Source organism: Panthera leo, chromosome E2 (genome assembly GCF_018350215.1).
Source record: "Panthera leo isolate Ple1 chromosome E2, P.leo_Ple1_pat1.1, whole genome shotgun sequence".
Lineage (NCBI taxonomy): Eukaryota > Metazoa > Chordata > Mammalia > Carnivora > Felidae > Panthera > Panthera leo.
This window is the reverse complement of record NC_056693.1, coordinates 2,409,343-2,430,667: the sequence shown is the minus strand read 5'-3', so window position 1 is coordinate 2,430,667 and position 21,325 is coordinate 2,409,343. Positions and strand designations below refer to the sequence as shown.

At 50.5% G+C, this 21,325-nt stretch overlaps 1 protein-coding gene across 3 annotated transcripts in view; it reads left to right on the top strand.

Moving 5' to 3' along the window:
- The first annotated feature begins 10,915 nt into the window (after nucleotides 1-10,915).
- LOC122207622 (zinc finger protein 582) overlaps nucleotides 10,916-21,325 on the top strand; it is a 122,306-nt gene continuing 111,896 nt past the window's right edge. For all 3 annotated transcript variants that reach the window (XM_042917710.1, XM_042917702.1, XM_042917703.1), the window contains exon 1: nucleotides 10,916-11,407. In XM_042917710.1, the coding sequence (XP_042773644.1) occupies nucleotides 11,227-11,407 (181 nt within the window). In that variant the 5' untranslated portion in view covers nucleotides 10,916-11,226. The remainder of the gene's footprint in view (nucleotides 11,408-21,325) is intronic.

The window sequence follows — 21,325 nt, the reverse complement described above, 5'->3', positions numbered from 1 at the left end:
GCTCAGGTCATGATCTCACGGGTTGTGGGTTCAAGCCCCGCATGGGGCTCTGTGCTGACAGATCGGAGCCCGGAGCCTACTTCCATTCTGTGTCTCCCTCTCTCTGCCCCTCCCCTGCTCGTGCTCTGCCTCTCAAAAATAGACGTTAAAAAAGAAAAAAAAAGAAGGGGGTTAAGAGTCTGTTGGATGTTGATGAGTCTTAGGAAAACACTGGAGAAAGGAAGAGGGAAATAGAGCTGGGACAGGTTGACAGGCATTTACAGGGTGATGATGGAAAGTGACATTTCAGCAAAGACCTGAAGGAGGGAGCCAGTCGAGTGCACAAGAGTGCTCCAGGCACAGGGAACAGCATGTGCACAGGCCACAAAGGAGGAGAGTGCCTAGGAACAGCGCAGGGAACAGCGTGAGGGAGGAGAGTGGCTGGGAACCGAGGGACAGCAAGGAGACCAAGGAGGTCACTGCATCCCCCTCCCTCCCCAGGCACTAGAAGCACTATATCCATCCATCTCAAGCTCCCTTACTGATTTCCTCTCCTCCCCCTCCTCCTCCTCCATGTTCATCTTTAGAAGAAACAAATGATTGCAAGGAAGAAGGTAAGTCATGGATCCGCTAAAATCCAACAGCCCCGTGGAGAAGACCCCAGGTAGCCGCAGGCACAGCTCCAGTACCTGTGAAGGTGTCCTTCAGAAGGGCATCCAAAGCCTTCTGTTCCTTTTTGCCACTCGTGGGTGCCCAGGAGGCCCCGCCCACTGAGGTAGGTGTGGGAAACATTCCTGTTCCCCCTGGAAATAACACGTAAGTCCTGAGTGTCAGGGCTGCGTGGCCAAAAAACCAAGAGAGGGGAAACCCGGCAATAAGAGCGAGCCTCCAGGGGACCCAGAGTTTGGCCATAAGCACTTTAAAAAAGCTTATGATTATTAAGTTCACAAAAATAGATGAGTCATTTCACCAGAGAGTTATAATTTGTTTAAAAAAAAAAAAAAGTCAAATGGCCATTCTAGAATTGAAAATATGTACCTGAAATGAAGAGTTCAGGGGTTGAGCTTAGCAGAAAGCACGATTAGTGAGCTAGAAAATGGGTCAAGAGAAATTATTCTAAGTGCAGAACAACGGATAAAAGAATAGAAAAGTACAGAAAAGGGGCGTCTAGGTGGCTCGGTAGGTTAAGCGTCTGACTCTTGATTTGGGCTCAGGTCATGATCTCACGGTTCCTGAGTTCGAGCCCCATGCAGGGCTCTGTGCTGACATTGTGGAGCCTGCTTGGGATTCTCCGTCTCCCTCTCTCTCTGCCCCTGCCCTGCTCTCTCTCTCTCATTCTCTCTCAAAATAAGTAAACAGTTTTTTAAAAATTAAAGAAAACAGAAAAAAGCATAAAATAAGAGACTTATGAGAATTGGTGAAAATTTGTAACACATGTGAAATGAGAATTTAAGAAGGAAAAGCAAGAGAAAATGAAGCTGAAGTGATAGCTCAAGAGTTAATGGCTAAGAATTTTGTGTTCTGATAAAAAAATAACCATCAAGCAACAGATTTTAAAAGCTCTGAGAATGCGAAAGGGAATGAATATAAAGAAAACCACTTCTAGGAACACTGCCACAAAATAGTTTAAAACCACACAGGGAACATTTTTTTTTTTAATGTTTATTTAGTCTTGAGAATGAGAGAGAGAGACAGAGCATGAGTGGGCAAGGAGCAGAGAGAGAGGGAGACACAGAATCCGAAGCAGGCTCCAGGCTCTGAGCTGTCAGCACAGAGTCCGATGTGGGGCTCGAACCCACAAACTGTGAGATCATGACCTGAGCCGAAGTTGGACATTTAACTGACCGAGCCACCCAGGTACCCCTGGAATCCCCACCCTATTAATATAAAGAGGGAAAAAAATCATATCATCATCTCAACAGATACAGAAAAAAAAAAAAAAGATAAAATCCAACAGTCATTCCTGATTACAGAATACAATCCCAGCACACCAGGGATGGAGAGAACATCTCCATATGACAAAGAGAAGCCCCCCCGCAAACTCACAGGGAACAACCTGTTCGATGCGGACATTGTGACAGATTTCCCAGCCCCCAGCTCGTGAATGGACGGCTTTCCGGGTCACCACTTCTATTGCCCATCGTACTGGGTGTTCCTTCCTGTGCACGTCCTATCCAGGCAAGAGAAAGGACCTGAAAGTCAGAAAGGAAACTCATTTTACATAGATGTTACTTTGTACCTACAGGATCCTAAAATGCTTATTGCAAAAATTTGGGCTTTCTGTATGTAATACTTGAACAAGATGTTTCGGATGACAAGGGCAGGGAAGGACGTTGGGGAGGTGAAAATCACATCAGGTCTGAAGCGGGAGGCCGCATGCTCATATCTGGGTGTTAGAAAGACCCTCCTGGCACCCTCATGGAGGCTGGAGGAGGCTTGAGGGACAGAAAGGTGAGCGGGAGGCTGGTGAGTAATCGGGGAGGACAGCACGTGTAGCTGGCTGCTTGTCGGGTGGACAGGAGGGATGGGAACCGGCAGCAGGAGACCAAAATTTCAGTTCAGGGCGTCAGGTGGAGATGTGGTGTAGAGAGGTCAGGAGGGGACTTGTGCTGGGAACAGAGATTTCGGAAGGGCAGGGATTTCTGGATGGGGACGGGCATATCCTCAGCGTGCATCCTTCCCACCGGCTTCTCCCAGGGAAGATTTCCCTAGCCACTGCCACCTCCACCAAGAAACCACCCACGAAACGGACCAGATGGAACTTGTTGAAATGCACTTATATGATGGTCACCTTCCTGTTTGTGTCCTACAACAAAGGAGACTGGGTAAGAAGGAGCCTGTTACCTTTGAGGGGGGAGGAGGAAGGGGGCAGGGAGGAGGGAGGAGGGAGGGGGGCAGGAAGGAGGGAGGGGGGCAGGAAGGAGGGAGGGGGGGGCAGGAAAGAGGGAGGAGGGGGACCGGGGAGGAGGGAGGGACAAAGAGGAGGGAGGAGGAAGGGGGCTGGAAGGAGGGGGACCAGGGAGGAGGGAGGAGCAGGGAGAAGGGAGGGGGTAGGGAGGAGGGAGGAGGGAGGGGAAGGGAGGAGGGAGGGGGTAGGGAGGAGGGAAAAGGGAAGAAGGATGGCAGAGACAGAGACGGAGGGCACAGAGAAGGGAGGGAGTGAAGGAGGTGCCAAGCAAGGGAAGGGGTAGGAAGGAAGACCCCCCCACTCTGTAATTCGAATCACCCCTCCCTCACTGTCTCTCTCCACTCCCTACCTCCATCCCTCCACCACCAGGCTTGGCTAGGAGACACTCCCTTCTGCACTAACACGGCCTCAGAGACTCCTCTGAAATACTACCATTCATTCATTCTCTCTCTCCCTCTCTCTCTCTCTCTCTCTCTCTCTCTCTCTCTCCATGTAAATAAGGTAGGTTCTTAAGGACCAAGTCATTTACCAAGCAGTAAGTAGAGGTCTGGGGGTAGAGGTTAGGGGGGCGGAGGCATGGGAATATTACCTGTAAGAAATGGCCAGTAATCATTCATTTCATCCGCAAACTCAAATATTTACACATGCTTTACATGCTTTACAATATTTACAAATGTCCCCTTGCTGGATGCCGGGACTACGAGACCCCACAAGGTCCCTGGACCCCACAAGCTCACAGGATAGGGGCAGGACGGAAACAAAACAAACAGTGAGCTCCAGGAAAGGAAGCGAATCAGGGGGTCTGTCAGAGCACGCAAAGCGGTGGGCTGCTTTACTGGAAAAGGCGAGCTGAGCTGGCGGAAGCAGCCTGCCTTGAGAGCTGCAGGGACAGCCGTCCTGAGCAAAGGGAACATGCAAGGCAAAGACCCCGAGGCTGAACTGCCCTGTGTGCCTCTGAGGGACCAAAGGAAAGTCTGCATGAGTTGGGAGAGCCAGAGGGCGTCCAGGTCACAAAGGGGCCCCATAGACCGTGGCGAGAAGGAAGTTTTATTCTAAGTTTGGTGGAGAGCCATCCGCAAGATCTGACGTCAGGTAGGAAAGGGTCGGTCTGGGTGCTGAATGAGGACAGGGCAAGAGCGGAAGCAGAGAGATGAGAGAATGAGGTCCGAGTGGGCCGGCAGAATACCTGGTGATGAGGTAGTGGAGATGAGGAAGACCACCTGGTGGTTCTATACGAAGTGCTAATGGGGGGCGCCTGGGCGGCTCAGTCCTTTGAGCGTCAGTATTCAGCTCAGGTCATGACTTCATGCCTCATGGCTCTTGAGTTTGAGCCCCTGAGCCCCTCGCAGGGCTCTGTGCTGACAGCTCAGCTCAGAGCCTGGAGCCTGCTTCGGATTCTGTGTCTCCCTCTCTCTCTCTCTCTCTGCGCCTCCCCTGCTCACGCTCTGTCTCTCTCTGAAAAATAAAATAAAAATGCTAACGGATTGCATGTGAGGGACGAGGAAAATGGCACCAACGAGATGAGCCTCAGGCTTGGACTTGGGCCCTTGGTTAGACCGGTGGTTCTCCAGTGGGGTAACCTTGCCCCCCAGAGGGCACAGCAGCATCTGGGGATACTGTTGGCTGTCATGACTGGGGACGGGGTGCTACTGGCCTTTAGTGGGAGGAGGCCAGGGATCCTGCTCAACATCCTGCATTGCATAGGCCAGCTACCCCCAAATAAACAGTGATCCAGCTCAAAATGTCAGTAGCGATCAAGCTGAGAAACCCCAGGGGAGAGGACGGTGTTACTGATGAGGATGGGAAGAGCTGGCTGGAAGATGGGACAGAAGGTGGGAGGTGAGGGCCATAGACCCGCAGGCCCTCAGGGTGTCACAACAATAAGGAAGGGGAGAAAGCCAGGGGAGGAACTTGACGTACCTCACCCCTCCTGTTTCTTTCTCTGTTTCCGGTTCACTTCCTCGTCAACCACCCAAGTGTTACTGTCACTCCTGTAGCACGGAAGTGGACATCAGGTATGTGACGGCCAGAAGGGCATTTTCTCCTCCCAGCCCCTGGTAACCACCATTCAACTCTCTGTGTCCGCATGGCTTGGCCCGTTCTGGACGGATAGTGTCATAGACGTGGAACCACACACCACGTGACCCGTGTCACGCTTTGCGCTTTCAAGGTTCATCCAGGAGGTGGCAGGGGTCACGTGTCCGTTCTTACGGTGGCCGAGCAGTCTGGGTACACCTCATCGGCCGGCGGGACCACATTTCGCTCTACGTCCCGCTGAAGGGCATTTGAGGTGTCTTCCGCCTTTTGACAGCTGTGAATAGTGCTGCTGTGGACATCTGTGTCCAGGCCTCTGTCTGAACACTTGTTTTCAGTTCTTCCGGGTACACACTTGGCCGCGGGGTTGCTGCTGTTGAACTTGATTGAGGAGCTCAGCAAGCTTTTGTTGAGCGACGATTCTATGGTGGATCCTTGAGTAGCTAAAACGGCTAAATGGTGAATTTTATGCCATGTGGATGTTACCTGTTTTAAAAACCTATAAAAAGTGGGGGAGGCTGTAGTTTGAGGACCCCCGCACTGCGCTGCGAGACCCTCTGGGAGCAAGTCCACCGGACGGATGTACCCCGGGGACCCCAGCACGCACGGCAGACCCTGTACACTCGCTCCCTGCCCCACCCTGGCGAGGCTCCAGTGTGCCAGGCTGGGGGTACCGGAGCCGGGGGCGCGGTGCTGCAGGGGGCACGGAGGGGCCGGGGGCGCAGAGCGGCCGGGGTCACGGAGAAGTGGGGTCACGGAGGGGCGTGGTCTCAGAGGGGCGGGCGTCCCGAGGGGCCGGGGTCATCAAGGGGCGGAGTCACAGAGGGGAGGGCGCACAGAGCTGCCGGGATCACGGAGGGGCGGGGTCACGGAAGGGCCCGGGGTCACGGAGAGGCGGGGTCTTCGAGGGGCGAGCACCCCGAGGGGCCGGGGTCACGGAGGGGCGGGGTCACCGAGCTGCCGGGGCACAGACGGGCTGCGGCAGGGGAGGTCCTCGAGGTCAAGGAGAGCGCCCTCTGGAGGGTGACTGGCAATCAAGTGAGTGTCCTGGAAGGCCGGACGGTGACAGACGGAACTGGAGGGGCGGCCTCCTTCCTCCGCGTGGTCGCAGGAACCCTTCGGAGGGGGAGGCACCTGCTGGGAGTGACCAGGTGGAGCCCCCCCCCCCCCCCCCCCGGCTCAGACCCCGGGACGCGCGTTCCAGTCGGTGGAACCACCGAGCGGCGGCGCAGAGCGAGGCACATCTACCTTTCTCCCCGCCCTCTTCCCTCCCCCAGGAACGACCCCTGCTGCTCTTTCTAGCGACCCTGCTCTGTCCCCTCTGGGCGGTCGCCAGTCCTTCATATGCCCGCTAGTCTCGCCTCCAAGAACCCTGTCTGCCCGGGACCGCCAGTTTGGAGAGTGACGGACTGGGTCCTCTGAGGGGTGACACCTGTCTCTGCAGGAAGGTGTCCCTGAGGGTCCTGAGGAGGTGGACCCAGGGCGAGCGAGGGCCCTCAGGGGGCTTTCCACACCGCTGTCCCTGGCCTCTTCCCCCCCCCCCCCCCCACTGTTTCTCTAATTAAATGTACACTAATTGAGACCGTGAGGGCTCAGTTCTTCCATTCACGCGACACTGAGAATTAATACCTTGGGGGGGGGGGGGGGAAGGGGGCCAAGAATCATGTATACCCCTTAATTCTGGCAATCACCCCATGAAGAATTCTGTTATGCTGTCCCTGTTACAGGTGAAGAAACTATAGCCCAAAGGGATCGATAACTTGTCCAAGGTCACACAGATGACAGGTTTGACTCATTCCAGTCTTTTTTTTTTTTGGTATAAAGATTTAGGTCTCCCAAATGAAGAAATAGGCATCTGAAGATGTAGTGATCTCGAGACTAGGCTATGTCCCAACTGTCCCACCTGCGTGGACTTTTGCCCATGTTTGAGGATGTCCATAGTCCTGGTTGAGAGCTTGGGCTCTAAGGAGGAGACGGGTTTCTTGAGTGCAGATCCGGGGCCACCCCTTACTGGATTGTGACCTTGGGGAAATTATTGTCTCCCTGTACCTCATTTTGTCATCTGCAAAATGGGGGTACTGACAGAGTAGAAGCCCTCTGATTATCATGATCAGAACCAGTCATTTGTTCATCACAAAGTTCATTAAAATGGCTAATTAAAACTACCACCAGGGTGGCTCAGTTGGTTAAGCATCTGACTCTTGATTTCGGCTCAGGTGAGGATCTCACTGTTCGTAGCATCAAGCCCCAAATTGGGCTCCATGCTGATAGCGGGGAGGCTGCTTGGAATTCTCTCTCTCTTCTCTCTCTGCCCCTTCCCCACTCATGCTATCTCTCTCAAAATACATGAATAAACATTAAAAAAAAAACTACTTTAAGACATACAAATGTACACTCATTTGGTCTGATGGAACCGAAGCTTTGTTTTGTTTTTATTTTTATTTTTTATTTTTATTTTTTTGTTTTGTTGTTAGTACGTGTCTACAGACCTACAATGTTCAATTTGTCCTTTCAAGGAGGAGCAAAACGACAAGCATTCTTGCAGAGCGGTTGGAAGGTAGAAATTTTCTAGACTAAAACAAGTGAAAAAGTCCATTCTTACAGCTGTCTTACCCATTCGAATTTAATACATTTTTGTCGTTCTGCTTTTTTTTTAAGATTTTATTTTATCTTAAGGAATCTCTACACCCAACATGGGCCTCAAACTGACAACCCTGAGATCAAGAGTCACACACTCCATTGATTGAGCCAGCCAGGAGCCCTGGTTCAGGCATTTTAGAAAGCACTGTGCCTGCCATGGGCTTTCCAATGCCCTGGACACCAGCCAGTGCTTCTGAGAGAGAGGATGGGGAACATCAGTGACCCCAGGAGTCACTTAAAACTCGTGTCTGCTGGGGCACCTGGGTTGCTCAGTCAGCTAAGTCTCCAACTCAGCTCAGGTCATGATCTCACGTGGGTTTGTGGGTCCGAGCCCCATATCCGGCTTTGTGCTGACAGCTCAGAGCCTGGAGCCTGCTTCCATTCTGTGTCTCCCTCTCTCTCTGCCCCTAACCTGCTCACATGTTCTATCAAAAATAAACATTAAAAAAAAAATCTGATTGGGGTGCCTGGGTGGCTCAGTCCATTAAGCACCAGACTCTTGATCTTGGCTCAGGTCATGATCTCACGGTCAGTTGGGTCTTGTCCAGTATGATGAGACACTTGCCGGCAGGCCAGTCTGAGGACCCAGATGGGGTCCTCCAGGACCAGCCACGAGGGACCTTGGCTGTGCACAGGATAGAAACCAAATGTGAGCTGGCAGGCTGTGAGAGCAGACTTTATTGAAGGTAGAGAGTGCAGGTATAGACACAGTGTGCAGGAGACTCAGGAAGGTGAGAGCCTCGGTTTTGCTTGAGGTCTGGGGTTTTTTATTGAGGATTGTGGTCTGGACTACAGGTCCTCTCAGGCATCCAGGAACTGGTTAGAGCAAAGACCAGGGCTCAGGTGTTATTCCCTGGAGCCAGATCTTGGCATAGAGAGGTCTAGCCCCAGTGGTGGAGATCTAGAATGAGCATATGGCGGCTTTATTGGGTCATTTTCCCCTGGTCCTTCATTAGATTTTGCCAGTTCCAAAGAAATCATTAACTCCTTGTCCCCTACAAGGAGGACATACATTATTTGCAATATGAAGCATGTGTGAAGTTGGGGGTGCCCTAGCAGGCCCTAGCAAGAATAGAAAAGGAGCAAGAAGTAGGTTTTTATGGAGTTCTTCGGTTTCTCTATCTCAAAATGTGATTATGTTTGTTCTTGGCAAATAGGATGCCACCTTTCCCGCCCCCTGGTGGGAAATCCACTTAAAGGAAGAGTGGGAAGGCAGTCAATAAGGAAACAAAGGCTTGACTATACTCTTCAGAGGGTGATTGCACACACTGAGGGTAATTTCACATCCTTGAGCCCCAGTGACTACTTGAGCATGTAAAACTAGTTTTCCAAGTCAACTAAAGTCCTGAATTAAAGGGGGTGGGGGTGTCACTGGGTTGGCACAACTGTGTCTGAGCTCAAGGAAGCTGTCATCATTTCTTACAGCAATTTGCATACAGACTGGGTTGCTACCTTAATAAAAAGAACGCGTATCTTTATGACCTTTGTACATCCAGTCACCTTCCCGTCTTAAAAAAATTTTTTTTAACATTTATTTATTTTTAAGAGACAGAGAACAAGCAGGGGAGGGGCAGAGAGAGGGGAGACACTGAATCCCAAGCAGGCTCCAGGCTGTCAGCACAGAGGTTGGTGTGGGGCTCGAACTCACGAACTGCAAGATCATGACTTGAGCTGAAGTCACTTAACTGACTGAGCCACCTGGGCGCCCCCAATCACCTTCCCTTTGATGGTGGTGCTGGTGGTGGTGAAGTGGGGCTCTCTTAAACTTGATCTAAACTGAGTTTTGTTAATATGCCAGCTCATCTCAGCAATCAATATCAGATCCCCCCCCCCAAGTTTTACTGAGGTATAATTATCATATAACCTTCTATTAGTTCAGGTGTACAACATGATTTGGTATTTGTATATATTGAAAAATGATCACTGCAATAAGTTTACTTAACCTCCATCACCACATGTAGTTACATATTTTTTTTCTTGTGATGCGAACCTTAAAGATCCACTCTGGTAGCAACCCTCAAATACCCAGACATCAGATTTTAATCACCTGGTGAGAGTTTATGAGGTGCCCAAGTTATTTGAAAATAGGACCAGTGCTTGGGAAAACCCCTTAATTTTTTTTTAATGTTTATTTATTTTTGAGAGAGAGACACACAAACAGAATGCAAGCAGGGGAGGGGCAGAGAGAGAAGGAGTCACAGAATCTGAAGCAAGCTCCAGGCCCTTGAGTTGTCAGCACAGAGCCTGATGTGGGGCTCAAACTCACAAATCATGAGATTACGACCTGAGCCGAAGTAAGATGCTTAAACAACTGGCCACCCAGGTACCCCTAGGAAACCCCCTTAAAAAGCAGTGGTTCTTCAACGGGACTGAGTTTGCCTCCGAGCGGACATTTGGCTGTGTCTGGAGACATTTTTTGTTGTCAAGACTAGTGGGAGGGCTGAGGGTGTTGCTCTTGGCCTCTAGTGGGCAGAGGGATGCTGCTTGACACCCTACAATGCACAGGACAGCTCCCACCCCAAGGAATAATCAGACCCAAATGTCAATTATACCGAGGTTGAAAAACATGGGTTCACTTTTTTCTCTACTTGCTCAAAACAAGAAGTCTGCAGCCAGCTCCTTGTTTGGTCATAGCTGTCTCCCTGGCACCAGCATTTATCAGACATTTAATAACGACCTGTTAGATGAATCAACGGATAGCACGAACCTGTCATCAAGGCCCAGAGCAGGCAGGGGGAGGTGGGATGCTCCTGAGAGCTCAAAGGGACCTAGTTTGCCTGGAGGCAGGCTTGACATGGAAAGTCTAGGTTTCCAACCAGTGCGGAGCAAACAAAACAAATGGGGAGCAAGTAAAAACGAGTGAACAACCTGCAGCGAAGTCTCTGAGCACTTTCTGAAAAGAAAGCACCCTAAACTGACCGGTCAGAGGAGTCCCTTCCGCCCCGCTCCCTGGCTCCGCCCCGCTCCCCGGCTCCGCCCCGCTCCCCGGCTCCGCCCCGCTCCCCGGCTCCGCCCCGCTCCCCGGCTCCGCCCCGCTCCCCGGCTCCGCCCCGCTCCCCGGCTCCGCCCCGCTCCCCGGCTCCGCCCCGCTCCCCGGCTCCGCCCCGCTCCCCGGCTCCGCCCCGCTCCCCGCCCCCGCCCCTCTCCCCGGCTCCGCCCCGCTCCCCGGCCCCGCCCCGCTCCCCGGCCCCGCCCACCGCTCAACCTCACACCTCCCATCTTAGGCGCATGCGCCCACTGCCTTCCCTCGGCGCATGACGTCACCACGCAAGGGGCGGGCGGCGAGCCAGAGGTATTACCATGGCGACCGCGGCCCGCTCTGCGATGCCCGCTGTGAGGGCAGAGCCCCCTGCAACCGACCCCAAGGCTCGCGAACGGGTCGGCACTGTGGCAGGACCTGGCAAGCTGGGCCAGGGAAAGGAGGCGGGGACTCCTGCGTCGGAGACCTTTCTCACTCCCAGGCACCTCCTGTTTCTCTGCCCCTTTGAGTCTACGACACCCAGAAGTTTCTGGGCCTCGCTTTCCTAGGCCGTCAGTCTGATGGTTGCCCTGGAGACAGCCAGACGCCAGAAGCTTGACGCATAAGGCGGGGCCAGGCTGGAAGGAGGATTCCGACTGGCAGAGATGCCACACCGCAGGCTTTGAACGACAGGTCGGGGGCGCACATGCGCGTTGAGTTGGCCGCGCGCATTCGCGGTCCGTGGTGTCCAGGGGTCCGTGAGCCTCGGTTGCCTGGGCAGTGTCGCAGGTCGCGCTGGTGGAGGGACGCCGAGTCTGCGCAGGCGGGGCGCTCCGGCCCTCGATCAGGAGTCCAGAAGTGCCGGCTCCAAAGAAGTGCCTCCGGAGGTGAGTGCGACCCCCGGTTACCCCCGGGTTTCCGAATGCAATGCCCAAGCTCCTAGTAACAGCCCCCACTCACCGACATGTGACGTCATAGCTCCCATCGAGGGGAAGAGGGCAAATTTGAAGGTGTCGTAGATTCTGAGTCGCCTACTTGTACCCCCACCCCCCACCCCTTCTGCGACGGGGAGTTTGGGTTGGGACCCTTTCGTCCTCTGTAGGCCTCAGTTTCCCCTTTTGTGAAATGATCTTTGGAGTTACTCTGCCCCTTACTAGCTCTGAGACCCCGGGCAAGGTGCACACACTCTGTGCCTCCGTTTCCCCCAAATTGAGGGGGATGATAGAATTTGACTCTCTAATGGAACCTTAGGACAGTGCCCCGCACACCGTGACCTCTCAAGTGTTAGTGTCTGATTGTCATCGTCGTCATCTTTGGTTTGGGGATTTGGACAAGTCCCTCGCCTACTCTGGAGTCTCGGTGTGTTGATTTAAGAAATGGGCGTAGTGGGTTTTGTGAACGTTAATCTTGCTCCTCAGCACACAGCCAATGACTGTCTAACCGGTGGGATGCTACGGGGTTTGGTGGTAGGACCCTGTAATTCCAGAAATCTGCCCTTGTCACGTCCACTGCTGCACGACCCTGGTCAGTTCTCGTCCTTGAGGAGCTCTGAGTTTCCTCAAGTGGAAAATTATGGGGACGGACTTCTAATTCTCACTCTGGTCCAAGCACTGGCCCTAACTTTGCTTGGGCAAGCTGTCCTGTCCATCTTTCGCGTCATCTGTAAAATAACCAGGGGGAGCTCAGTTGACTTGGAGGTCACTTTGAATTACAGTCAGAAGGTCTGGTGTCCCTCTCCTCACCCCACCTTACCCTCCCTTTGTATCCAACATCTTATTCTTAGTCTCAGATATGCCTTCATTGCCTTTTTTTAATGTTTATTTATTTTTTTATAACTTTTATTTTTTTTAAATATATGAAATTTATTGTCAAATTGGTTTCCATACAACACCCAGTGCTCATCCCAAAAGGTGCCCTCCTCAATACCCATCACCCACCCTCCCCTCCCTCCCACCCCCCATCAGCCCTCAGTTTGTTCTCAGTTTTTAAGAGTCTCCTATGCTTTGGCTCTCTCCCACTCTAACCTCTTTTTTTCCCTTCCCCTCCCCCATGGGTTTCTGTTAAGTTTCTCAGGATCCACATAAGAGTGAAACCATATGGTATCTGTCTTTCTCTGTATGGCTTATTTCTCTTAGCATCACACTCTCCAGTTCCATCCACGTTGCTACAAAGGGCCATATTTCATTCTTTATCATTGCCACGTAGTACTCCATTGTGTATATAAACCACAATTTCTTTATCCATTCATCAGTTGATGGACATTTAGGCTCTTTCCATAATTTGGCTATTGTTGAGAGTGCTGCTATAAACACTGGGGTACAAGTGCCCCTATGCATCAGTACTCCTGTATCCCTTGGGTAAATTCCTAGCAGTGCTACTGCTGGGTCATAGCGTAGGTCTATTTTTAATTTTCTGAGGAACCTCCACACTGTTTTCCAGAGTGGCTGCACCATAATGTTTATTTATTTTTGAGAGAGAGACAGAGACAGAGCGTGATTGGGGGAGGGTCAGAGAGAGGGAAACACAGAATCTGAAGCAGGCTCCAGGCTCTGAGCTGTCAGCACAGAGCCTGTCGTGGGGCTTGAACTCACGAACCATGAGATCACGACCTGAGCTGACGTCAGATGCTTAACCAACTGAGCCACCCAGGCGCCCCTAATGTTTATCTATTCTTGAGAAAGACACACAGAGTGTGAGTGGGTCTGGGACAGTGACAGAGGGAGACACAGAATCCAAAGCAGGCTCCAGGCTCTGAGCTGTCAGCACAGAGCCCAACACCAGGATCGAACCCACATACCTCCAGATCATTACCTGAGACGAAGTCTGATGCTCAACCGACTGAACCAACCAGACGCTCCAGTTTTGTTTTTTTTTTTAATTGTCTAGCAAAATTGGGCTAAGTCATGTTTCCCTTGCCCTGTCTCTGAAATCAGGGTTTAACTAGGTCAGTGCCCCTCATGACCTCTGGAGGCCCAAATCCTGTGGTCAGGAAGTTATTTTTTCATTTCTCTTTCAGGCTTTCTCAGTGAAGAGGTAAGTTTATCTGTAGCAGCTTAACGCTTACCAATCCCTTTTATCAGGTTATATCTTTTTTCATTGTATTTACTGTTAAGACTATCTTTATGGCAGGTGATACTGGGTTTCCATTTGGGGCAGTATATGAAGTTTCATCTTAAAAATGAACTTAGGGGGCGCCTGGGTGGCTCGGTCGGTTGGGCGTCCGACTTCAGCTCAGGTCATGATCTCACGGTCCGTGGGTTCGAGCCCCGCGTCGGGCTCTGTGCTGATGGCTCAGAGCCTGGAGCCTGTTTCGGATTCTGTGTCTCCCTCTCTCTGTGACCCTCCCCCGTTCATGCTCTGTCTCTCTCTGTCTCAAAAATAAATAAACGTTAAAAAAAAATTTAAAAAAAATTGAACTTAGTACACAGGGACACCTAGGTGGCTCAGTGGGTTAAGCATCCAGCTTTAGCTCAGGTCATGATCTTGTGGTTTGTGAGTTCACACTTGATCTTAGCCAAAAGGCCGAGAAGCGATTGTGGTTTGTGAGTTCAAGTCCCGTGTCTGGCTCTGTGCTGACAGCTCAGAGCCTGGAGCCTGCTTCAGATTTTGTGTCTCCCTCTCTCTCTTCCCCTCCCCCTCTCTCCTCTGTCTCTCTCTCTCTCAAAAAAAAAAAAAGTTAAAAAGATTTTTAAAAAGATTTTAAAAACAAACAGTACAGGGTGACTGGCTGGCTCAGTTGGTGGAGCGTGTGACTCTTGTTCTTGGGGTTGTGAGTTTGAGCCCCATGTTGGGTGTAGAGAGCACTTAAAAATAAAATCTTCGGGGCGCCTGGGTGGCTCAGTCGGTTAAGCGTCCGACTTCGGCTCAGGTCATGACCTCACGGTTCGTGAGTTTGAGCCCCGCGTCGGGCTCTGTGCTGACAGCTCAGAGCCTGGAGCCTGCTTCACATTCTGTGCCTCCCTCTCTCTCTGCCCCTTCCCTGCTCATGCTGTGTCTCTGTCTCAAAAATAAATAAACATGAAAAAAAATTTTTTTTTTTAATAAAAAAAAAATCTTCAAAAAACCCACAACTTTGTACATTCATTGGTTCTCAGTCTTGGTTTTACATCAGAGCCATTTGGGAACTGTTAAAGAACATAATATTGTGCGGGGCGTCTGGGTGGCTCAGTTGGTTATGTGTCCAACTTCAGTTTAGGTCATGATCTCACAGTTCATGAGTTCGAGCCCCGCATCAGGCTCCATGCTGGCAGTGCAGGGCCTGTTTGTGATTCTGTCTCTCCCTCTCTCTGTCTCTCCTGCACATGCACACTGTGTGTGTGTGTGTCTCTCTCTCTGTCTCAAAATGATAAATAAATTTTAAAAAATAATACTGTGCTCAGATCCACCTCTGGAGATGAGTTCAAATTGTGGTGGTTGTGACCCAGTGCATTGTGTTTTAAAACTCCTCAGAAGATTCTAACGTATTAGGTTGGAGAAACACTGACCAGGTCATCTATAAAGGTCTGTTGTGCTCTGTCATTAATGTTTTCATTCCTAAGTCCTAAAGAGGTCTTTGCCTACTTTGCCTTCCTTCATTCAGTAACTAACCCCTTCATCTAAATAATTGTGAAGGTGTTCCTTGCAAGGCTCCCCAAAAGGTGCCAGTTTGGCATGTGGACTATTTTGAGTTGAAGGCAGTCAAGATCCTGCAGGCTCAGGAGAAACTTACCCCTCCCTTAACTGCCTAGAAGAATCTAAATTGGGGGTCTTTCCAGAATAAGCGTTATTACCAGAGATAAATATTACCTGAGTGACCCATCTGTATGGCAGGGCAAACATCTACTTACCAAACATCTGTTCTCATTGCCCTGCTCCCCTTTGAAGCCCCAGCCCCCGATCCCACTCTTTAGCTCAGGATGGCATGGGTACCTCATCTTACCTTTCTGTCTTGAAACCTCTCTCTTTTATGTATGTGGGGATCCCGTGTGTTCAAAGTTAAATTTGTTTTTCTCCTATTAATCTATCTCATGTCAGTTTAATTCTTAGACCAGCCAGAAAAGCCTTTGAAGGGTAAAGGAAATTTTGTCTTCCCCAACATATTTTTTATAATAAAACTGTAACTGTAAGTATGGTGCTTTCCTGAGTTCTGGGAGCCCACTAGCCCCATACTAGTGGGACCCTCTGAATTTGTAGCCAACTTGTGCAGAAGCCAGGAGCCCTGATGTGGGGCCGTGTTGTGCCTTCAACCTATGACCCCCAACCCCAAATAATCTAATTCCCTCTAATGCTATTATGATTTATCCCCACCCCCCATTAGGTCTGATCTAGAATTAGGCTGGGCTGGTAGTGTTCCAACTACAGCACTCCTGTGGAGGGTGGGCTGGGGAAGGTATTGAAAGAGCCTGTTGTTACCCGCCCTCCCCCCCCCCCCCCCCACCTCACTTAGGCAAGAAGTCATTTGATAATGGTTGGGCTGCCTTTTTTTTTTTTTTTTTTTGAGAGAGGATGCAAGCAGGGGAGGGGCAGAGAGAGGGGACAGGGGATCTGAAGGAGGCTCTTCGCTGACAGCAGAGAGCCCTAAGTGTGGCTTGAACTCACAGACCACCAGATCATTACCTGAGCCAAAGTCAGATGCTCAACCAACAGAGCTACCCATGTACCCCAATAATAGCTGGGCTGCTTAAAAAAACAAACTGACCAGTGATCTGGACCATGCTCCTGCTTTATTAATGCTGATGTGAGCTGCCATTTGGAGTGTTTCTCATAGACCAAACAAAATACTGAGACCTGGACCTCACTTCACTCCCAGGCGGAACCTCCCCTGTAGGTTCTTTGGCTGGTCTAATAATTAAATTGATATAAGACAGGGGCGCCTGGGTGGCTCAGTCGGTTAGGCGTCCGACTTCAGCTCAGGTCACGATCTCGGGGTCCGTGAGTTCGAGCCCCGCGTCGGGCTCTGGCCTGATGGCTCAGAGCCTGGAGCCTGCTTCCGATTCTGTGTCTCCCTCTCTCTCTGCCCCTCCCCCGTTCATGCTCTGTCTCTCTCTGTCTCAAAAATAAATAAAACGTTAAAATAAATAAATAAATAAATTGATATAAGACAGATTAACAGGAGGAAAACAAAAGTTTAATAACATACACACCTCCTGTGCAGACGGGAGAGACTCAGGGAAACAGTAACTGTGAAATGGTAGAAGCTATTGCCTTCAATACCATCTTCAACTGAAGAAAAAAGATTTTCCTGGGCGTTAGTTACGGGAGGGCACCAGGGAAAGCACAGTAAGCAAGAGTGGGTTGTAGTGCAGACTGAAGTCCAGCCTTTGCCATTGGTCCAGGGTTTCCTAGAGATTAAAAAGGGGTAGCCTCGGGGCGCCTGGGTGGCTCAGTTGGTTAAGCGGCCGACTTCAGCTCAGGTCACGATCTCGCGGTCTGTGAGTTCGAGCCCCGCATCGGGCTCTGGGCTGACGGCTCAGAGCTCAGAGCCCAGAGCCTGCTTCCGATTCTGTGCCTCCCTCTATCTCTGCCCCTCCCCCGTTCATGCTCTGTCTGTCTCAAAAATAAAGGTTAAAAAAAAATTTAAAAAAAAAGGGGTAGCCTCTACTCTGTTTTTAGAGCTTGTCTTGTGTCTGCCGTGTCAAGGAGGCACATCTTGAAGTGGCGTCGTTTACCCCCTTCTGTGCTGTCTTTCCCCTCCTGCCGCTTGATCTGATGCATCCTGTTGTGAGTCCACACAGTGCTTGCCGACCTGCCTCAGGATCTTGGCTCTGTAGCTACCTGGCTACGGAGGTGATGGCGAGCAGTCCTCCTGTTCAGGACGGTGGGTTATGTCACCTCCCGGGATTATCACAGAGTAAACAGGCTAATAACTACAGCTCTTAAAAACAGTGCCCGCCACACGAGTCCAATAACCGTTGGTGGTGGTTTCAGTTGTTTTTCTTCTGATAGTAAATGTGAAGTGGCTGGCGCCTAATTGCTTACCGAGATGACACATAGTATCTGTTTAATACAATTCATATTGCTAATAGTAGCTGTCATGTACTGAATATTCACTATGTGCCAAAGTGGGTAAAGCACTTACGTTACCGCACCTTCGCCGTCGCCCCAAGAATGTAGTTTACTCTCGACAATCCCCGTTTCATCAACAAGAAAATCCAGCCCAGAGCGGGCTGTCCCACTTGGGCAGGGCCACAAAACAAGTGTATAGCCTGCTCGTCCGCTGAATGTCAGAACCTCCCGTGAGCCTTGCTGTTTTCTACCTCCGATGTTACAGTGATTACATAGCGATATACATGTGTGATTTATAATAACAAATAATTTGTTTGGTCTTCATCCCCATTTCTGGCACAGATCTCCTAAAACCTTGGAATTTCCTTGGAATTGAGTGATGAAGGTGCCTTGAACATGTTCATGAGGTGACTTTCTGAAAGCACGTAGGGATGGGACTGGTTGCCAAGAGAACTGACCAAGTCCTGGAGGGTTGGAACTTCCAGCCCCCACCCCCCTGATCTCTGGGCGGGGAGAGGAGTTGGTGGTTGGATCAAACACCAATGGCCAGTGATTTAATTGATCATGCCTATATAATGGAGCCGCCCTAAAACCCCAAAAGCATGGGGTTCTGAAAGCTTTCAGGTTGGTGAACATGTGGAGATGTGGGAGAGACCCAGACACCCTTTCTCCGTACCTGGTCCTGAGCATCCCTTACATCTGGCTGTTCTCAAGTTCTGTGCTTTTATCATAAACCACTAATCTAGTGAGTAAAATGTTCCTCTGGATTCTGTGAACTGCTCTAGCAAATTAATTGAACCTGAGGAGGGCGTCGTGGGAACCTCTGATTGACAGCCGGTTGGCCAGAAGCACAGGAGACAACCTGGATTGGTGTATGAAGGTTGGGGGGCCAGTCTTGTAGGACTGAGTCCTTCACTGTGGGATGTCACGCTATTTCTGGTAAGGTGTTAGAATTGGGTTGAATTGGGGGCGCCTGGGCGGCTCAATTGGTTGGGCGTCTGACTTCGGCTCAGGTCATGATCTCGTGGTCTGAGTTTGAGCCCCGCATCGGGCTCTATGCTGACAGCTCAGAGCCTGGAGCCTGCTTCAAATTCTATGTCTCTCTCTCTCTCTCTCTCGGCCCCTCCCTTGCTCACGCGTTGTGTCTCTCTCCCTCTCTCTCAAAAATAGATAAACATTAAAAGGAATTTTTTAAAAAAGAGTTGAAATTGTAGGACCCCCAGCTGGTGTCAGAGAACTGCTTGTGGTGGCAAGTGGGGAAAAAACCCAAAAGGCATTACAATTGGTGTTAACTGGAACATGTGACCCCATTCTAGATTCCTGGGGCCCCATTCCCCCAAGAAAGATCCCTTCTTTCTTTTGACTCTAACAGGACCTTGACAGAATAGCCAAGGGTCTGCACAGCACCCTTATAACAGTTTTTCCTTTACCTCACGCAGTTTGGAATCACGTGGGGGGCTCCATCCCAGACACTGGGCTTCATTTGGCCCCAGGTGGTGCTGCTCCAATTTTTTTTTTTTTTTTTTTTAATTTTTTTTTTCAACGTTTTTTATTTATTTTTGGGACAGAGAGAGACAGAGCATGAACGGGGGAGGGGCAGAGAGAGAGGGAGACACAGAATCGGAAGCAGGCTCCAGGCTCTGAGCCATCAGCCCAGAGCCCGATGCGGGGCTCGAACTCACGGACCGCGAGATCGTGACCTGGCCGAAGTTGGACGCTTAACCGACTGCGCCACCCAGGCGCCCCTGCTCCAATTTTTTTAAAGAAATCGTATTTGTGTGATTAGATGGAGGTGTTAGCTAACAGTGGTGTTAACCATTTTGCAGTATAATTGTATCCAGTCAACACACTGTGCACCTTAAACTTACACAGTATCATGTGCCAGTGATAACCAAGCTGGAAAGAAGAAAGAGTTCCTCAGGTGCTCAGTCCAGATTGGGAACCACAGGGGTAGAGATTCTTCTACCCCAAGAAGAATTTCCTCGTTCGTTCCTTGACCTCAGAGTCCTTTGGGGTGAGGTGGTGTGGGCAGAGGTTGGGCAGACAAACGAATGGGCAGCCGTGAGTGTGAAAAGCTCTGAGATGAGGAAAAGTATAGGATCCTGAGGGACCACGAGCTAATAAATGCTTCCTCCACCCAAGCTGGGAGAGGGGAGGCAGAGTGGGGGTTACCCCAGGGAGGATTTCTGGGAGGAAGTGCCGTGCAATCTAAAGGAAGGGAGAGATCGGATGAAAGTGGGCATAAAGGGGATACATCACTCTGCCCGTGTTCCATTAACACGGGCTGTGAGGGAGGCTAAGAAGGGTAGCCTTGACTCAGGGTGGCTATGGACCAGCTCAATGTCAGGGTTCCTTCACTGTTGGGAGCAACCAGCAGAACTGACGGTCAGATGCATCTGGTAATAATAACCAAGCAACTGTGGTAATAATATAGCAACTAAGTGCCATTTGCCAAGCACACACTGTGCAGCAGAAGTTAGGCTGAACGCTTGACACCCAGTATGGCCTTGAACCCTTCTGGCCACCCAGAGAGATGCTTTGTCCGGTCTTATAAATGGGGCCTCTCTCTGAGCCTCAGTTCCCTCCCCCCCCCCCACCCCGCCACCATATAGGAGGCACAACTCTCTATGTACACTTGTGAGGATTTAAGGAAGTCACATCTGATGCTCCCAGCACACAGTAGGAGCTCGGCAGATGGTAGTTGCTTTTCCTAAAGCTATCGAGTGCCATCTAGTGGTTGAGCAGCACACAGCCATGGTGCCACCTGGTGGCCACATCCCGCAATTGCTCAGCCGGGCTGAGGGGTGTTGCTTGCACGCAGGCGTTCTCAAACTCGGCTCCCCGTGCGGGGCAGGCAAATGCTGCAAGCGAGGGGTGCTGGCAGGGTGTGAGACATAGAGAGCGATGGGGATAGTTGTGGACGGAATCCATCCCACATCTCCAGCAGAGTGCTGCTATGTGGGGATGCAGACTTACCTAGAATTCCCCTAAACTGTGATTTTTTTTCACCCCAAGGAACGCCAATTCATGTGGAAAGCGTCTCTATTTTTAGAGACGGGCACTGATAGAAATTGTTTTGCAAACACTGTGTTGGCCAGACACATCCGGAGTCTGACTATAGCCCATGACCCATCATTTTTGTGACATCTAGTTATATGGTCATGTATGACTTTTAAAATAAATCTTAACCTCACCCCCATTTTTGGTGATTGTGGTGGTTAATTTTATGCGTCAACTCGACTGGATCATGGGCTGCTCAGATACTTGGTTAAAGATGATTTCTGAGGGGCTCTTGACTGGCTCAGCACTGGAGTATGTGACTCTTGGTCTCGGGGTTGTGACTTCAAGCCCCACGTTGGGTGGAGATTACTTAAAAATAAACTCTGGAAAAAAAAAAAAAAGGTGATTTCTGTGCGTCTGTGAGGGTGTTTGCGGAAGATGTTAGCATTTGAATCAGTAGACTGAGTAAAGCCAAAGACCCTGCCTTCCTGGTTGCCATTACCCAATCCACTGTGGGCCTGAATAAAACAAAAAAGGCTGAGGAAGGGGCAAATTCTGTCTCAGGCTGACCCCTTGGTGTGGAATTTACAACACTGGCTTTCATAGGTCTCCAGCGAGCAGATGGCAAGCTGTGGGTCTTCTCAGACCCCATAAACACATGAGCCGATTGGTCCTAAGAAGCACTGTGTGTTGTATGTAAGCAATGAATCACGGGAATCTACTCCCAAAACCAAGAGCACACTGTATGTTAGCCAATTTGACAATAAATTATATTTTAAAAAAAGAAAAAAAAGAAATCTCTTTATATATATCCTATTGGT